Source organism: Lissotriton vulgaris, unplaced genomic scaffold (genome assembly GCF_964263255.1).
Source record: "Lissotriton vulgaris unplaced genomic scaffold, aLisVul1.2 SCAFFOLD_384, whole genome shotgun sequence".
In the NCBI taxonomy this organism is placed as follows: Eukaryota; Metazoa; Chordata; class Amphibia; order Caudata; family Salamandridae; genus Lissotriton; species Lissotriton vulgaris.
In genome coordinates, this window is record NW_028255135.1 from 633,449 (window position 1) to 654,547 (window position 21,099).

The 21,099-nt window shown below is 39.8% G+C and overlaps 1 protein-coding gene across 1 annotated transcript in view; it reads right to left on the minus strand.

Moving 5' to 3' along the window:
- Window positions 1–21,099, minus strand: part of LOC147659221 (solute carrier family 22 member 23-like) — a 655,822-nt gene that overhangs the window by 229,991 nt on the left and 404,732 nt on the right. The window contains exon 4 of the mRNA XM_086951876.1: window positions 4,889–5,057. Within this exon, the coding sequence (XP_086808002.1) occupies window positions 4,889–5,057 (169 nt within the window). The remainder of the gene's footprint in view (window positions 1–4,888; window positions 5,058–21,099) is intronic.

Sequence of the window (21,099 nt, forward strand, 5' to 3'; positions counted from 1 at the left end):
TCCCCCCCAGCAGTACCCAAAAAGGCCCAATAGGAACGGAACGCCCCTTCATATGCCTTCCTTGTCCTGGGTGCTAAACTCTCTTCCACGAGGTTTTGTAGTTCGGGGCACCGAGAGACCAGAGAGCTTCGGGAAAGGGTGCCTCCACCGGGTCCGCTGTGGGCAGAAAACCCCAGAAGGCCTGCATACGGAAACGAGAAAGCGCATCAGCCGCTTGGTTCATCACCCCCGGCACGTGTCGTGCCCTAAACAGTACATTCAGTTGCATGCATAACACAATTTCCTTGAGCAGTCTCAGAATCAATTTGCATCGTGCTGCCTGATTATTGATACACTCAACCACGGTCATGTTATCAGACCAGAACACCACAGAGTGATCCCTAAACCCTTCAGGCCATGTTTTCAAAGCCACCAGAATAGGGAACAGTTCGAGAAACGCAATGTTACTCGTCAACCCGCACTCATGCCACCATGACGGCCATTTTTGAGCCGACCATTGTGTACCAAATATGGCACCAAAACCTATACTCCCCGCCGAATCTGTCCAAAGGCCCAGCTCCTCGGAGGACACCGCTGGTTTGTTCCAGACAATTCGACCATTGAAATCCGCCAGAAATGCCAACCAAATGCGCATGTCCTGGCGAACCTCTGCCGAGAGTCTCGTGCGGTGATGTCCGTCCTTCAGGCCGACCATGGCTTGTGCAATCGAGCGGGAAAAGGGGCGTGCCATTGGTATCACTCTTAGGGCAAAATTCAACTGACCCACCACCTGTTGCAATTGATGCAGGTTTACTTTTGTTGCACGAATACATGTCTCAAGGGATAATCTGAATTTCAACACTTTTTCCTTGGGTAATCGAAAACAACCTTCCACCGAGTCGAGCTCGATCCCCAGAAACTCGATCAAGGCCGAGGGACCCACAGTCTTACCTGGCGCCAATGGCACCCCAAATCCATTCATTAAGACACAAAATTCATGTAAAGCCTGTCCACACTCAGGATCCCCGGCTGCCCCCAAAAACAGAAAGTCATCGAGATAGTGCATAACATGTTGAAAACCTGTCTTCCTTGTGAATACCCACTGCAGAAAACAACTGAACTTCTCGAAATAGGCACATGAAATCGAGCACCCCATTGGCATACATCTATCCATGTAATAGCGACCCTGAAACATGAAACCAAGAAGACGCTGATCGTCTGGGTGTACCGGGAGCAACCGGAACACTGACTCGATGTCTGATTTCGCCATCAGCGCCCCGGGCCCCAGGCGATTCAACATGGCTACGGCCTCATCGAAAGATGCATACCGCACTGAACACACTTCCGGGTCTATCGCGTCATTCACGGAAAGACCACGTGGGGCTGACAAGTTATGTATCAGCCGAAACTCACCCGGGTCCTTCTTGGGGACCACCCCTAGAGGGGAACAAACAGAGTTAGCAACCGGTGGCAAATCGAATGGACCGGCAACACGACCTCGAGTCACCTCTTTCCCAATCTTTACTTGTACCACCGCCGCGTGCTGCAAGACCGACAGTTGATTCTTACAGTTTGCTACACCCTGAAAATCCCCCACTGGGATGCGGAAACCATATGAGAAGCCGTTTCGCAACACCCCAGCGGAAGCATGATCCGGGTATTCGTTGAGCCAAGGAATCATTGCCATGGTATCAATCGGGGTAGGTAAAGGCGCCCCTCGGACTATATCAGACCTGTTTGGCGCCTCCCTTACCACCGTTATCACCCGTTTTGGCTCTGCACAAGGACTCAGGATGGGATGGCTGCCCACACCCCCCACACTCATGTCTGAATTTGCATGACCCCTGGGGCCTCGTACATTTCCCTCTGTTAAAATTCCAACAGATCCCCCTTTTTCCTGTGTTGCCACTCGGTTTCGAGTGGTACTCATTACCTGCACCCGTTCGAAAGGGCGTCCCAGAGTTTTGGCGGGAAGATTCTCCTCCGTTACTTCCCACCAATGGTACCTTCAACATTCCTGTACTCTCCATTCTTTGCCATGACACGGAGTCGTAACAATCCCAAGACAACAAAGGGTTGTGTTCCTTAGCTTTTCTAAACAGATTGTCATAGCAGAACCACTGATTGCCCCCATATGCCACAGAATACTCCATAATACGCGACTGATAAATGGGTAACTCGGTCAGCAACTCGGGCCTGCGCTCGCCCATGATGGAGGTAAATATGCCCCACGCTCTGCCCCAAGTACCAATGGTCTCGTCAACCTTAAAGGCGGCCATTTTTGCGCGCCAAACACTAGGGTGCATGAGCTCCTTTTGGCTCTTCACATGCTCTATCTCGTAATGGTCGGTAAGCAATGAAAACATGTTTACATACTTATCCGCCCAAATCAATTCCTTAATTTCTAGCGGGACATGCTGGGCAATCTTCTCCCTTCGAGAAGGTACAGACCCCTCCCCCGCAATCGGCAATGGCCGCTTACCTGAAGTAGACCCCGTGCTTGTCGCCGAACTTGGGCCGGCTGTACTTCCAGCCGCCGGAACCTGTGGGGGAACAGAAGAGGTTGCCTTCGCAGCCTCCCTAGATTCCCGCAGTTGCCTCATTACTGCCCGGGCGTCGTCAGCCGTGGCGCCCTCGCTATCTTTCCCCAACCACCCTGCCAATTGTGCCGCTAACTCGGGGGGCATATCCCCCCTGTTCACGGGGGTGACCACCACAGGAATTGGATTCCCCTCTTTCGGCACCGGGATTGGCTCCTCACGTGGGGTATCGGGAACCGGGGTGTCTCCTCCAAGTGCTCCCCTTCTGGGCCTCTTGCTTTTTCCACCGGGGACTGCTCCCTGCAAAGGCCGTTTCGTTACTCCCGGCCCGTCCTTAGCCTCCACCTTTTTCTTCAGATCGGCTATCTCCTTCATGAGCATGTGGAGCATCTGCTCGGTACCGACCCGCTTTCCGACTTTCTTGGGCATTCTCCGACGGGATATCTGTAAGACAAAAGAAAGATTACAACGCTCAAAATTGGCTCTTCGTTCCGTCTCGAGCTCACGTGCAGCGGGGAGGTGCAGCTTCAGAGCACAGGAACAAGAGGATGCTTTCTTGGCTTCCGCTCCTTTTATTCGTCTTCAGGGCGGGCGTAAACCCGCCCCCGCCTGCCTCCGAGGGCGTGGCCGGCCGCGTCGGTGTCTAGGCCAGCCCACTCTAGGGCGGGAAAAAGGCGCGCCCCGGCTACGCCACTTTGGGCATACCAGCCGAGACCCGCCTCCCGCCCAAGATGGCTTCCCGGGGGGATCGTGGTACTCCACCATACGTTCGGGGGGACCGAATGGTCGCCCCTTTCCATTTTCCGGCCATGCTCTCCCTTCCGGCTCAGCTCCACACTTTCTGGACTACAGAAGATTTGAGCAGCAGGATGGTGGTTTGGAGACTTCGCTACTTGGGGAGAGGGGACATTTGAATTGTAGCCCACACATATATGGGGGACTTGGAGAGACTTTATCAATAGGAGAGCTTATGTATGAGCATCTTTCCTTTTTTCTCTACTTCCTGCCCCCATGATTCAATAGCGTCATATTTTAGTTTCAGGAGTCAGTGTTGTATACTCTAATTCAAGCTCGATGCCAGAGTATGTCTGTCTATTTCAAGCACAGGAAGTCATGGTGTTCTTTGCTGTGGTTTATTGTGCTTAATAAAAGGAAATAAAAAAGGAGGGAGGAATTACATGAGCACCATAGAACTGTATCTTGTTACTGTCCAAGATAAAAAGTATATGGACTCCATAGCCTTATTTTAGCAGATTTGGTTTTCAGTTGAGCCGCGCAGCGGTGCCTCCTCCGCTAAGGAGGAGGAGCGTCGCCACACTGCTTTTCGGCAGTGTAAAAAAAGGACAAATAAAATAACTCATTGTTTTTATCATTTTATTTTGTCTTGCCGAGGCAGCTTTGCGGGCGGGTTGCTCTGCTAAAAGAGCAGGGGGAGGAGTGGTGGGCACTCCGAGTGCCATTCATTTCTCCTGCACCAACTGTCCGTGATTCTTTCCTTATGAGACACCGACTCAGGTGCCCCGAAGGTTTCTATTTTATTTCTATGGAACCTCCTCTCCCTTAAGGGGCCCAAGTCATAGCCATTGCTATGGAAGCTCCAAGTGTCTTCAGTCTGTAATTTGCAGGTGCTCTGCTCAGTAGCAGCATATGGCCTGCACTTCTACAGTACGTAAGCTAGTAACTGGACTTCAGTTTGTTTTGCTTTTATGAAACTTCTATTTCGGCACTTTATCCCAGTTCTGTTTCAGCACAGTCCTGCTTTGGTTTTCTGTAAAAATCCACCTGGCTGTTTCCACCATGTTACTCTTTAAGCTTTTAAGATGGAAGCCTGTTGGTTTTCCCACGTTACCATTGTGCGTGTTGGTTTTCAAGTTCCCGTAAAAGATTCGTCCAGTCCCTCTGAATCCATCCTAGCTCTCCAACAGCCTTTCTTTGTTTCACTTTCTCCTTCACTCAGAATGTTTAATCTTCTGCCACAACACTTCTTGCCTACAATATCCTCTTCATCCTCCAAATAACAACCAGGTACCATTTTACTAGAGTCCCTTTTCATTTTACATGCCATCAGCATCATATATCCTACCAGTTTCCTTTCTTCATCTTTAACGATTTTCTGAGATGCAGATATTTATTTCACAATTTCACATTGACTGGTAAGATATTTCTAGGCTCTCAAAACGCTGTGAACAAGAGGTCCGCCTGAATTCAAAATGGGTGTCGAAATGCGAAGCAATTGGGCTCCAACTCTTGTCTGAAGAACAACGAAACATCATTCAACATTTTAGCCTTCCCACCCCCCCCCCCGAAGATTCAACATTGAATTTACAGACATTAAATTTTTAAAGCCACTCAAAAAGACAAATACTTACTACCAGTAGGAGAGCATGAGGAGGAAGGGGCAGATGATGACGGCTTGAAGAATTTGCCAGTCCCTGCAGAGGGCTGCCAAGCCTGGTAGAAGGAACTGCCCCGCCATGGCGATAAAGCTGGCCCCTATGGTAATCATGAACCTGTTCGTGGGGGGGCAGAGTTCGATCCCTGAAACCAAACAGAAAATTGAATTATTATTTAGTGCAGGGAACATGAGCATGCATGGCCAATCAGCTTACAGTGCGCAGACAGCGACCAATCACTTCATTTCACCTCCGTGTTAAGTTCTAGAACACTGGCCTGAATGCCTTTTTTGTTTACATTCATGCTGCAGTCATTCAACGAAATGTAAATTTCTCTGGCTCAGCAATAGACTTGATTATTTTGGAGTACTCTTAATCATATACAATTTATATTTATTAAGGCTTTTTTTCTACATCAGCCACATGACAAGTGCTACGGTAGTTCAGCAATAAAAGTATAAAAACATACATGAAAGTGAGTAATGTAAATATGGTTGCCATAACATAATGAGTATAGTATATACACAATACAGCATAACACATGATTCTCCAACTTGTACAACATAACACATTTTATGCTCCATAATCTTTATCATAAATAAATCTGTGCAAATATATGGCCATATACGTGCACAGAGGTCACAATTTCGATAACTGAAGCATAACCACTTATTTGATGTATATTCATGTTAACTCATGCTAACTAAATGATTGTTCTAATTACAAACAGGCCTCGGAGGCCGGAAGCTTTCATTGATGATTTAAAGTTGTTTTCCAAATTATGTTTTCAAGTTTTTGAATAGCTAAGAAGAGTAGCTCATAGTTTTGTTTGTACAGATGTTAGTTTAATTGATAGCCTGCTGTGATTCACATGGTGTGTAGGAAATGAGAAGATCCTCCTGTATCAGGCGGAACAGGCTTTTTCTATGTTCAAGGTCGTGAAGTTGTTCGACCCTTTATTTGACGGTGGGAAAGTAGGGAGTCTACCTGCTCCCGGATGACGAAATACCCCGATTGGCACCACCTTTGAGAAGTACGTGGGAAAGAGTGCTGAATGAATTGCATTATTTTAACGGTGTGTTCCTTTAGTTAGAGATCCTATCTTGACTTTGCTGAGGGAAGACTTTTCTCTAACTCTGATACTGGAGGCCCCATCTTTCTGAGCCCTCGAGTTCCACTTTTAAATATTTCTGCCATTTACTTTGAACCTTAACTTGGTTCATTTCTGGCTGACACCTTCCACTCAGATTTCCCCTTTTGCTACTTCCAGATGTTTTATTTAGACTAGGGAAGTTCCTTTATGCAACTGATGTATACTCCATTTTGCATTTTATATGGTATTATGATTTGCATCGTCCTTTACATGACATTAAGGAGGACTGAGTAATACTGAATTTTAAGCTTATTTTATTGACAGGGTTTTGTAAATGTATAAGATCTATAACTTTAACTAATTTGCTTATAAACCTTTATGGTCGGAAACCACTTTTTCTATATTTTTGGGGAAGTCAAATTGGTTTTTACTGTAAACTGAATTTAATGTTCTTATGTTATCTCCCAGAATAATACACTTTCAGTTAATAAACAACAGTTCTTATGACCAGTGGCTCAATCTGTTTGACGACTAAACCAAAGCCAGGGAGTATAGAATACTGTCCTGCATCAAATGGTAAGAGTAAAATGTTCATATTTCTCAGTATATATACTGAGAGTTGCCAGTAGGTAGTTGTAGTTAGGACCTAGTTTCCATAGGAAAGGCCTTTTTGACTTGCCTAGAACTTTGGTGCAGTTTGACCAATCTTTAACTTTTCCCAAAATACTGGCAAGGTAGGTTCTGGTTGCCATGAAAGGTTTAGGGGTGATCTGTGCAGTGGGGACCGAGAATTTGGGGCACAAATTAAGGGTGTTTGTAATGTTAATTCTAATAGGAACCTTTAGCCACACCTACAGCCCGAACCGCTGAACGGACTTACACCAAATTTGGCAGGGAGGTAGATGTTGGTTCTAGGAAGTGCCTATTTGGTGTAAATCCGTTCAGTAGTTTTTGCAAAATGTAACCCAAAACTTCTAGTGATATCTCAGGTCATGGATATTTTGCATCGGCTTCGCAAGTAATCGTGAACGCACGCCTCAATGGGAATCCTCCGATTGGCAGGACGGAACTTGCACCAAAAGTTACGCCGCCTTTTTATTTATCCAGAACGGTTCTCCCGGGGCTGAACATTTCTGAAAAAGCTAACATGAGTGGTCAGGGTAGAGGCACTCTGACCTCATTTTTGAGAAATGTGTCCAAAATTATTATTATTATTTTTTTTAACTGTGTGTGATACTCGTGACAACACTGACCAGCAGTTCGGCCCGTGTACCTTTGAGTGGACATCGCAAAGTCATTGTGAATATTGGCGAAAATATATATATATGACACGTGAGCAAGGGCTTTCCAGCTCGAAACACGTTGTGTGTGGGTCTAACTTGAATAAATAATTTGCTACCTAAAAGCGAGGAGGAGGACGAGGACGAGGACGAGGACGACAGAGATATATATATATTCAAACAACGTATTCCACAGAAGACAATAAAGCCGCCACTCCAGTCACTCGAGTTTGATGAGACACTTCATTTATTCTTAAATCCATTGACAGCAGTTTCACAGCGCAAACCAACGCGTTTCGGTAGCTCCCCACTACCTTGACCGCGTTGGTTTGTGCTGTGAAACTGCTGTCAATGGATTTAAGAATAAATTAAGTGTCTCATCAAACTCGAGTGACTGGAGTGGCGGCTTTATTGTCTTCTGTGGAATATGTTGTTGGAATAAAGAGCGGTGTGGTTCAACCGCAAAACGTTACGCACCTACAAGCAGCGCCATACGGAAGGCACCTGGAACCAAATTATATATATATATATATATATTCACATATCCACTCACACACATACATACATCCAGTCACATGCCCACTCACACACCCATTTAGGTACTCCTGTACCCATTCACATATGTTTTCACCCACCCACTGAGACACACACCCACTCACATATCCACTGACACTCATTCACCCACTCACACACCCATACAGTCACTCCAACACTCAGTCCCAGAAACGTATGCACTCAGTCACACATCCACTCACAAACTCACTCAGACATGCATGCACCCATTGACTCACTCATCCACTCAAGGTTCACAGACCCACACAGGCACTTTCCTCCGAGTCACAGACCTACTCAGTCACTCATGCATTCACCCATTTACTCAACCACTCCGATACCTATGCTCTCACTCATTGACCCTTTGAGACACTCATACACTCACAGATCCACTCAGACACTCATACATCCACTCACTGACCCACTCACACACCGATTCAGACACCCATTTAGACAGTAGTGTATCCACTCACAGATCCAATCAGTCAGTCATATACTTACCTAGAAATGCACAATACACTCATGCACCTACTCACAGATTGAGTGAGAGACTTACACAACCAATCAGACCCATTTTGACACTGATGTACCCAATCCTAGATGTACTGAGGCAGTCATGCATTTCGTAACAGAAGTATTGATAGACTGATGCATTGTCTCACAGATCCCATCAAATACTTATACAGTGAATGAGAGACTTGGTGATAGTGATGCATGAAGTCATAGATTACACTGAAAAAGTTATACACTGTGTTATAGAGATATTAAGTCGTTTAGCTAGTAATGCGTTTAGTCTGTCGGTTATAATTCATTTTGCAGTTCTAAGTTTTGAATGTGCTAGTGGCTACTGAATGTCTGCATTTATTTTGTCATTCTGCGATTTATTCGCAGTCACCGCAGCTACAGATATCGCGACGCCCTGCGTCACAGCAAAAACTGTAAATCAGTTTAAATGGCTGTTTTTATGCAAACTCCCTACACAAATATTACTTTAAACAGTGCAGTATTAAACCCCTTGTGGGTAAAATACTGTAAAATGTGTGCATTTATGTGTTTTGCACCTACTAAAAAAGCAGCGTCATCGTGAAAAATGGAAGTAGGATTCAAACACAGATTTTTTTAAAGGTGTTACAAATATAAGTGTACACATATATTTTGAAAGCTGTGATATGGTTAGAAATGTGCGTATTGTAATAGTTAGAATTTATTTTTTGAGTTAACATCTTTTAATGTGGTAGAAGAGGTACCAAGGCACATCCCTCTCAGTTGCTATTCTCCAAATATCATGTTCGCCATTCCAACTCCAAAAACAAATGATTTCACCAACTTCTGTATTCCTCAAAAAGACATGTACAATGTTAAATATTATTCCAAGTCCATTTATTAACAATTCCTTTCTTTTGCCACACCGTCACAGCCGACGCGCGTTTCGCCCTCCGCGGGCTTTTTCAAGGCTGAAATTCATACATAAAACAGTATGTTACCAAAAGGAATGAGGTAAAAGCCACCTATATGCATGCTCATATTAGCATATCGTCCTAAACATTCATCAACTTTTCTCTTGGATTTTAAATATCCTATTTATATCGTAAAGTCATGTTCGCTTGTCACAGTACAAATATTAATAATATGAACAATATACAAAGTTTAAAAAGTATAAATATACCATCATTGTTATAAGTTCATAACAATCATCTTTCCTATGTGCACTCCCCAATGTGCCGTCTTCACATCCATATTGGTTTTTCTGGTAACCCCATATTCCATTCAGACAAAATTTAGCATGTGTATGCACCACAAACCAATTCCGTGTCATGCATCCTAACGTTTTGCACAATTTTGAGAATAGGTTAAAAACAGAATGCCACTATTTAAAATAATTATCTGTTTTATTGGCAGCTACGCCATTTTTGATGCCACTGTTTCTACATATCTAACTTAATAGTTTCACTTACCTAACAATTTGTATGGTGAGCATGTATCTTTTGATAGTCAACAAGGAATCATATGGTCTGTGAGTACATGGGTCCTGCAAGTACGTAGAAATATGTAATTAATTCTCTTTATCCCCATGCATCACTTGGATTAAACATAGCCAAAGGGGCTCGCCAAGGCACAGAAATGCCGGGCTTACCTTTAAAGCTTTTGTTTTAGTGCACCACGAATTCGGTATATGTAGTATGGTGTCAGTCCTTCTGTTCTTTGGTCAGTGAACCAGTAGTTAAACGTCTGATGGAGCCATGATAAGTCCCATCTGCAATAAATCATCGTGTAGTGACAATATATGATTAACTATTTATTTATATGTCCAGTCACTATTTTAAAAAAGTTAGTGTGGAGGCTACGTTTTTTTAGAATTAAACCATTTTTTTATTACGCAGACTAAAACGCCTTCAGTGGATGTATTAAGAATGAAATCACTCTTTGATACTCTATTGTGCACCTAAGAGACATACCATTCACATTGGTTGTTAAGTATTCAAGTAAGAAATAAAAATAATAAGACGATTAAATGCATTTTTGATTTCCCCCAGGAGGTACACTCAGTTATGCTGCACATAGCCCATGGTGTATGCCTTCTGACTATTCTGCCAAACACAATTATCCTCCATTAATAAAGATACCCTCGTGTTAGCAATGCCCTATCTGGTGTCCGAATCCTGTTTCAAAAGTTACCACATATAACAAACGCTGAGCTTAAAATGCTCCTTAGCGTAAACCTGAAGCATTGTTGTTTTATGACAAAACGTTCTGTAGATGGACACAGCGCGCCTGTGCGCAAACCCTCGGTCAAAAGTTAATACATATGACAAACGCTCGGCTTGAAGTGATCCTTAGCGTAAAACTAACACGTTACTATTTTATGACAACACGTTCCGGAAATGGAAACAACGCGCCTCTAGTCTCCCAAATGTTGTGTTTAAGCTAATCCATCGCGTCTCATTCTGGCATGATTATTTAATAACAGCACCCTCAGTTGCTCGACATAAAGTGCCCATTTATTCTTCCACGTGTAATCTATACACAGTAGTATTGGGGAGAAAACATACAATCCAGGCACTAACAAAACCGCCAACTACACGTTTGTGACCAATGTGGTACAAACCGGCGCCTGTGCGCAAATCCTCGCGTTTGAGAAAAAGTATCTGACACGCGCAGATTCTACTGTTTTTTTAACTTACCGCCATCTCGTGTTCAATCGGCTTTCGTATGGAGTCCCGATTTCATTTAGTCTGACAGCAACCCTCACGGCTCCCTTCCGGTTTATACAAAAAATAGTCAGTGAGGAAGGACTACCCTAAAAATCATGTATTCCATCTCCCATCAACATGGTGGCCATTTTAGAGTGTCGCAAATCACTTGTGAGTGCCTTAGAATATGCACCACTATAGTCAAAAGAATCTTACTTATAAAGGGTACATATGATAGACACATTTTCACCTCATGGTTTTTTTACGCTGTGGGTTTTGTCCATAATTAGACGAGCCATATGCTCTAACCTTTAAGTGAGAACTAGTTACATTTGACATGTATAAATGTTTAAGGAGGAATTTGTGTGCATCTAATCATTCAATAGTATTTTATGCAATTCGATATGATTAACACCATATGATATTACTTGACATATAAAAGTATTTAGCTAAACAGGTTATACCATTTACCAATATTTCCTTTCCAACGGCACATTGTAACAGAGAGTTGTAACATAGATTACACTTTTGTTTTCCATCATAAGGATTCTTCGATCATCTCAACATTTCATTTTTAATTCAGAAACATCTTTGTCTATAGAAACTCATACATTTCTTTATCAAAATTCGCCCCCTTTTCTACTGCTCTGAGCGAAATTATCCATTTACTCTCTAATTGTCGCAGTTTACATTCGCGGTTACCTCCTCTGCTCCCTGCTGTTGCAACATCAATACCATGGAATCTAATCCTATGTAACTCATTAGGTTGATGTGTCATGTTGAAATGTACTGCAAGAGGATATTGCGTATTATTATTGCGGATCGCACGAATGTGCTCCTGTATTCTTTCCTTTAAGGGTCTTATTGAACTACCAATGTATATCCAGTCACATATACACTTGATGCAGTACACAGTATAGGTAGTGTTGCAATTAATAAAATGATGAATCATATGCAACTTCTGACTGTTAACTTTGAAACTGGTTGTCTTGTTTAATGCAAAGCAACAGATGCAGCAGCCGCCACATCTGTAAAAACCCTTAGGGCCCTTGGTAACCAGTCCTGTGTTTTTAGAGGCGCAATGTAACTTGGACACAGTTCTTGTCTTAATGTTCTTCCTCTACTGAAAGTAATAGAAGGTTTTCGTCCAACTTTCTCATGTAAACTGTTGTCTTCCATCAACAGATGCCAATGCTTATTCAGTATCTTGTATAGATCTGTACTCACTGTGCTGTAGGGTGTTATAAATCTTATGTTTCTTTTGCACTTTGCTGATTTTTGTTGTTTGTATTTTAGCAATGAGTTTCTATTGACCTTGTCAATTCTATTTCTTGCACTAGTTACTGTTTCTTTCTTATAGCCTCTAGATAAAAATCTCATTTCTACTGCTCTCAGTTCTGTGTCTATTCTATCCTCATCGCTGCAATTTCTCTTAGTTCTCACCATTTCCCCATAGGGGATAGCTTTTATTTGTGAGATCGGATGTGCACTTTGTGCATGTAATAAAGAATTGCATGCAGTGTCTTTTCTATAAGGAACAGTGTGTAATTTATTATTTTTGACCAAAATGGTAATGTCCAAAAAATTAATTTTTGACACACTTTGCTCTTTTGTAAATTGAAGATTAAAGGGATTATTGTTTAGATGGTTAAAAAACATCTCCAATTCCTCTCTACTACCAGTCCAAAACATCAGTAAATCATCAATGTATCTACCTAGATACAAGATGTTTTCAGTTAAATTTGTTGGACCTTTTCTCCATATGTGGGTTAGTTCAAAAAGTCCCATGTATAGATTGGCCAATGAGGGCGAAAATTTCGCCCCCATTGCCACACCCTTTATCTGACGGTACCATTCCCCATTATGTAAGAAGACGTTATTTGCGAGTACCAGTTGAATCATAGATATCAGCATATTCGAATGTTCATACGTCTCAATGGGTCTGCTATCTAAGAAATGACGTACCGCCATTATTCCTTTACCACAAGGTATGCTCGTATACAGCGAGCATACATCTAACGTGACTAGCCAGTGTCCATCCACCCAATCTACATCCCCAATTTTGTTTAAAACATCCCCAGTATCTTTAATGTACGTGGGGAGATTCACCACAAGTGGTTGCAAGAAAAGGTCTATGTATTCAGATATTTTTTCAGTGGGTGATCCAATACCTGCTATAATGGGCCTGCCCGGGGGAAAATCGCTTTTTTTATGTACCTTAGGCAGGCAGTATATGCAGGGATATGTCGGTCTGTCATTGTACAAGTATTTCATTTCTGTTTCAGAAATTAGACACTGTTCCTTCCAGGTTTTGAGATGATCGAAAATAATTGCCTTTGTTTCCTTTATGGGGTTGACTTTCAACTTGGTATATGTATTCATGTCTGCAAGCTGTTTGTCAATTTCCCCCATATAGTCATTTCGGTTCATCAAAACTATATTTCCTCCCTTGTCAGCCTCCCGGATGACAAGGGAGTCTTTCCTTTTCAAATTTGCCACTGCCCTCCGTTCCTCACACGTGATGTTCTGTGTTTTATACTTTGATGTTTTCAAAAATTTGTCCTCTAAACGGTAGAGATCTTGTACTACATTTTGCTGAAATCTGTCTATGTTGTTATTACCTTGTAATTGAGGGGTGAATCTTGATTTCATTCTAAGACCACTGTTTATTTCAGTAAAGGTGTCTAGATATAAGTTAGCTGCCACTGATTCTACACTTTCTGTACCTTCCTCATCATTGATACTTAACAGTAAATGGGTGTCTCTCACTTCTTTGATTGTGGGATTGGGGCTGGTCATAAATAAATTTGCTGCCTCATATTGTGTACTAGGTTTCTCTGCAAAAAATTTAAACAGTTTGATATTTCTAACAAATTTGAAACAGCTTATATGAAAAGATGTAAAATCCGGAACATTACTAGGACAGAAACCCAATCCTTTGCTCAGTATATTTATTTCTGATTCAGTCAACACATGGTCTGAAAGATTCACAATGTCAATATCATTACAGGTTTCAGCACATTCATTTACATTTTCTGATTGCGTGTCACTGATCTTGTTGCCACACCTGTCCTTCCTCTTTGATCCTGATCTCTTGAGCCCCCTCCTTGTCCTTTTGTGTTGGTATCTTTCTTGAATGTTTCTTTGTTCCCCTTGCGGAAACGTTGTAGCTCTAAAAAAAAATGGGTCTGGCATAGGGCCCTGTGCCCCTCCCTCTGCGCCTGCTGATTCTATACTGGTCACGCTACTTATACTGGAAATGTCGGACATGCTGGTAGTCCCTGCTGTCTGCGAAGTCATGTCTGAGCCATTTCTATTATTATTGGGGGGATTGATGTTGTCAAATTTTCTTGCGAAAGTATATACTCTTCCGCATCTATAATCCCGTTCGTCCCGTTTGATTTTTTGGGATTTTTTATCTCTTAAGTATATCTGATGTTTTTGAAGTTGATCTTTTAATATGGCCCAATTTTTATCTGCTACCTCAGGCATGCCCATGTCCCTGATCTCCTTTTCCAGATTTGTAATCTCCAGTAGTAGTTTCTCTCTTTTCAGGTCAGCATCCCTGATGAGGATATCCATCATACCCATAGAAGAGTGTGACAATAGTTTTTCCCATTCTTTTAAGTGTCCCCTGTCCAGATCCTCAAAGGAGGGGAAAATTAGCACTCGCAGTCCTCTTGGGACCTGTTGTTTGTCAATATATTTACGTAGGACAGTGGCATCCCACCATCGTGAGAGTTCCTGTTTCTTTATTCTTTCTAGCCTCATAAATTTCTGTCTCATGCCCTCATTAGCACTTGTTCTAGGTAAAGATGTACTACCCAGATTCTCATTGAACAGGTCACCAAGTAAGGCATCCCTGTTATCATCAAAGGTGGCCATGTTTGTATTGGCTATCTATGTCTTCTCTGGTCTTCACGATCTCCTATCAGATTTTATTCAAAGATGGTAGTTCCCTTATTCCAATACAGTATAAATGAACCGTCACATATGATATAAATTAGGGACAGAGTGCTAGATCAGCAAAATTAATTCAGACAGGAAGTAGGATTCAAACACAGATTTTTTTAAAGGTGTTACAAATATAAGTGTACACATATATTTTGAAAGCTGTGATATGGTTAGAAATGTGCGTATTGTAATAGTTAGAATTTATTTTTTGAGTTAACATCTTTTAATGTGGTGGTCGTTGAATGTCTGCTTTTGACTTGCAATTTTGCGACATGATCGCAACGTCATCGTGGATTTTAAAAATTAAAAAAATAATTATTCAACAAAAAAAATGAACACAATTTTGGCCTCTTGGGTGGCTTCGTTTAAAAAAAAATGTAAGTGTATTTTTCAGTATGAGAAATATATTTGCTGATCAGATTCTCCACAGTAAATAGGACAATGTTGTGCAGACAAACAATTCTTAAAAATAAAACCCGTTATTAATGTACTTTCTGATAAACACATACCAAATAAAAAAAATGATTGGTATATAATATACAATATTCAATTATAGAAAGACAATGGTAAAATCATAGATGCTTTCTTAAAAAAAAAAATGGATGCTGCAATTAAGAAATTTAGTTTTTTTAAAACCTTAGAAATTCACCAAAAAAAACCAAAGGTTACAGGGACGTTATAGTTAGGCTGACATTTCACTCATACAAAACCAGAGATATTCAGCAGTTCTAGTTAGCTCAACTAATTATAACTCGTGCCCCCGCAATGCACTGTTTAGGACGGCTACGGCAACCAAACCCAATGCCCATCCACTCAGAAGATCAATGGCTACACCTTCCCACCTCCAACTGATCAGAAAGCAGAGGATCTTCAATGTGTTATTTGTGGTTTGGCCAGAACAAGGGCTAAAGGGATTGATGAAAGAATAAAGTATGTGAGTCTCAAAGGGCAAACATGTTTTTATCTGCAGCTAGTTTCTTCCAAGATCTAAACAGTGTGGTGAATATATTTGCAGTGGATTTGCATGCCCACCCGAATTGCATGCATGCATACATACATTCGAAAATATGAATGTACAATGAGCTCCCAGCAGCAACATAACCGCCAGCCTTCAGTTTATAAAAAAAGCAAATTACATTTTAAAGCCACGCCACTAGAGTGCTGGCTAAGGGTTCACACTCAGTGAGATCAGAGAAATAATGGTCAACATGGAGGAAACTGTATTGATGCATAATGACATTTTCTGGTGAGAACGTACAAAGACAGAAATTGTTTTCATCTGTCTAACAAAAAGAATCAGCCACTTATATTGTTCTCCGCTGATTTGACACCTGAAATTCTTGCTGCCAAAATAAAATCACAGGATGCAGTAAAATCAGCAGGAGCCATTTTGAGAAACTTCTTGCAAGATTTAGATTTTGGACTTAATGACAAATTTTGTGTGTCCCAGAGCTCCACAAATCATAGGCGTCAATAAGAATTCCTGATGTCGTCTTAAACTTTTCTTACATCATTGTTTAATATCAGCAAAGCAAAACGGTTACAAACTAAAGTTCTTGAGTTCGAACCAAAGCCGACAACATTGATGACGGCTTTGAAGATATAAGCGAAGAAAGGGAAGACAATCCCATGAGCAGACAGGGTTATGCTCTGCAAATGTACTTTATTTTCCAAATCGTGTTTTATAACTCACATCGAGGCAAAAAGAAAAAACTCTGCTACACATGAGGACTGCCCACGCAAACTCTGACAAGTGCAAAAGTAGACAGCTAATCTCTTCAAAGAATTGGATTGATGTATCCACAAGTTATGACAATACAGAGCAGAAACGTGTTAGCAGCTCATGCTGTAAAATCTTATGAATCCGACAGCACTCCACTTCCAAGTCACTTTACCAGGAAAGGCTTTACAATTGCTGTTCTTGATAATGTTGATTTTGAAGACAGCCCTTCTTTGTCTGAAACATCCAGCACACATGATACTGCCATGGTTCTTTTTTAAGACTGTACAAACGAAGTAACTGCTGGAAAAACAAGTGGTGTCAGCTGTAGGTATAAACAAACGAAGCTGCAAACTTATAACCCAACTGTCTTAACAACCTGTGAAAAAGCACTACAAGTCATCAACACGTCCCAGTCTACCAGAAGATTTTAAAGTGGGTGAGGACATGGACCTGATGCTGCAATCTGCAAAGCTGATTTAACTGAATTCATCATATCGCTCATTCAGTGGGGACTGAAGGATGAAAAAAAGCTAGTTCCTCTGTGGGCTGCAATTCATGATCTGACCACCCAGTAAACCGTTCCAGTGAAGAAGGATGTGTTTTTACCAGTAATACCATCTCCAGTCACAAACTACACAACGTAAACACAGGTCTAAAAACATTCCAAAATGTTCATGCTCAGTTTCAAGACCAGTCTATCCTGCCAATTTTCTGCGATGAAGGCGTTTTCCGTGGTGCACAGTCTAAATATTGATTCCCAAATATTGACCCACAGTAATATTGAGTTGGAAATATCGAAGGTCAAGAAAATCGTTGGACAGAATATCGACCCTAAGGTCAGTAATATCGAATTTTATTATATCGATGTAAGTAATATCGTGGTTAGTAATATCGATATCAAATATATTTATGTTACTAATCTCGATGTTACTAATATCGATATTTTTATTATTGTTATGTATTTAAGTATTTCATATGTATGTGTTATATGTTTTTGTGAAGTATTCTACTGGTTTTAAATATGTATATTATTTTTATATGTTAATAATGTTATTTTTAAGTCAATTTTGTGTTTTAGTACCAGAGCGGGTTGTGGGTTTAGAGGGGAATAGGGTGGTAAGTAATTTAATTATACTAAATTAATTTATAGGAATTCTAAATGTATTTGAATGAATTTTTGCGTTTAAGTTCTGTAGCGGGTTGTGGGTTTATAGGGGAATTGGGCGGGAAGTAATTTAATTGTATTTAAGTAGTGAATTTTTTTATGTATTGGTATTGATCTATTTTTTTTATTAATTGGTAGTTCATTTTTTTAATTGGCAATTAATGTTTTTAATTGGTAAATAATATTTTAATTGGTAATTATTTTTTTAATTGGCAATTAGTATTTAAAATTGCGAATTAATTTTTAATTCGAAATTATTTTTTATTAATTGGTAATTAATGTTTAATAAAAGGTCTTTTTTGGTTTAAAAAATCATGTTGTTTAATTTTACATTGTTAATCAATTTTTATTGATTAATATGTTTTTGTTGTGAAAAATATTTTATTCAATATTTATTATTTGGTAATAAATATTTATTAATTAATATTTATTGGTAATATTAATTTATTTTTAATTATTCAATTGTAGTTAGGTTTTTAATAATTAATAATGGGTATTTCTAAATGATGTAGTTATTTAAAAACTAAATTAATTATTTTAAATACAAAAAATATTTATAAGTATGTTATAATTAACTTGTACGCTATCCAACACTTGCTCTACTGTTGCACTCTCTGGAGTTGGAATAGCAATTTTTACCCCTACGCTATCTAAAGCTTTCCCTAATGTTGCACTCTCTGGAGTGGGAATAGTAATTTTTGACCCTACGCTTTCCACACTTTCCCTACTGTTGCACTTTCTGGAGTGGGAATAGTAATTTTTACCCCTACGCTATCCAACGCTTTCCCTACTGTTGCATTTTCTGCAGTGGGAATAGTAAGTTTAAGCCCTACGCTATCCAACATTTTCATTACTGTAGTTATTTTTGGACTTTGAATAGTAGTTTTATTTCATTAGCTATTTAATATGTTTTGTCTTATTTTAGATAATGTAGTATATAATACATTTTTAAAATATTGAAAGTATATTTAATTTTTTAATTTATTAAACATAAGTATTTACTTTGTTATTGTTTTATGTGTGTAGATTTATTTGTAATTTATAATTTTTTCTTAATTTATAAGTTATCAAAATAATTTATAACATTATTATTAAGTATATATTATATATTTTATGTATATGTTTAATGTTTAATTATGATATATGTATTATTTATTATTTGTAAACAATATTAAATATTAGCTATGTTAATTTTATTTATAAGTATTTACTTTGTTTTATACTTTTTTTTACAGAAAAAAACGATTTTTTAATTACGATATTTTTAACATCGATAATTTTATTTCAATATTTTTATACTTACCATGTTGTAGATAGGATGTCGATATTCTTGCCTTTGATAATTTAGAGTCGAGATTTCTGTAGGTGGATATTTTCTAGGTCGATAGTTTGTCAGTGAATAGTTTTCCGTATGTTAGCTGACATTGTTACGAGCAATCCAGTATAATTTGATGACCTTTATCCGATGATGGGTGTTTTCCACATGACAAAAATTGTGTTGTAATGTGAAGGATGTTATCTCAGTGGATGTGGCATAGACTATGCACTTATTGAGGCTGAAATGTTTGGAAGCAAAACTGTCCAGTCGGTATTGAGCAGAACTCATTATGTTTGTTCATTACAAGGTATGCTCATCATATCGGAGGCTATAGAAACATTGCATTGGAATGCTTTCTGGAACAAGAATGGCAAATTAGGTTTTGCATATCTTATATCAGAAGTGAACAAGGCACAGGATGCACTTCATTCAAATAACGCAAGGCAAAGCCAGGCAATTCAATACACTCAGTGCAAAATCAGAAAACCAAGTTTGTAGAGTTTGTCAAAGAATGTGAAAAAAAAGTACAGCTCTAGTGAAAAACTTGGTACATGGTGATCAGGAAGGTGATTGGGAGCTGCACATTAAGTCTGTTGAGTCACTGATTACTATGTTTCCCGAATCTGATCGCATAAACTACCTGTAATATGGGTCCTGGTATTTGGAAAAAGTGAAGAAGCTAGTGGTCGAAAAACCATACTTCTACAAAAAATTAATCCAAAGAAACTTTGTGGTGAAAAACCGAGGGAATGTCCAATTCTGTTGTGCCAGATATGAAACTGGAACAGACAATCCAGAGATCACAGAAAAGCTCCAAGAAAATTGTTGGTCAGTCATTTAATAGTGAAAGTCTTTGCTCAATGGAAGCTAGTTTACCATTAAGTGTTTTATTTTTGCAATGTTTTCAGAGAGATGACAAATTAAAAATTAATAAACCATCATGAAACTGTTCCACACCACGAACTTATGGAAAAGAAAGGGAAACGTTTTAATAAACATATTGACAGCCTTCTTCATTTCATGCAGCAACAAGGAAACCCCTTTGAAATGACTGAGCCTGTGTGACAGCACAACTCTGTGACAAAACAACGTGAACAACAATATAAAGATGTCTTGGAACATAGATCGAAACTATACGCAAAACTAAAGCAGTAGAGATTTGTATTTAAAGAGAAAAAAGCTGTTTGACATAGTCCCTAAACCTAAACTTTCACCCTTTAATTGCCATAGTAAGAGTTTTGTTCAACAAGCCACTACAAAACAGGTTACAAAAAAACAACTTTTGCAAGCACAGAGAGATGGATAAAAAAAGGGGTGAATTTATCAAGACATTTTGTCTCATCTTTTTTCAACAAATGCAATATTTGATCGATATGCTGCAACCAAACTAGTAAAGCACAAACTCGCACAAGCACTAAAAAAAACCTTTCATTTGATGAATTTCAATACAGAAAAGATGTCCTCATTAAAAACTGCTGTTGCTATGGACTATATATCACAATTGCGAATGGTCAAGATTTCATCCAGGTTCAGACTGTTCTAGATTCATCAAAGTCAGTGTGCACTTTGCAAGAACTGCACATTGTCTTTGACAGTTATCATGAACTATCTGTCAAAGAATGTAAGAGAATTAGATGAATGTCTCAAAGTGTAACCAATTGACCTTGCCTGCATCAAACATTTGACACCTATACCAGTGTAACTTGATAAATTCTGCTCATCAACAACGAACAAGATGAACCTGGAGATGTTAACTCGCTAAAACATTGCTGATGGTTCAGTGAGCACTGATATTCCAATTACTGCAAGTGGAATGATTGTCAATGAGGAGTTTGTGCCTGCAGAGACATAGTCAAAAGGTACAGCCATATTGGTCAAGAACTTAACAGCAAATTGGAGGAAGGTGACCTT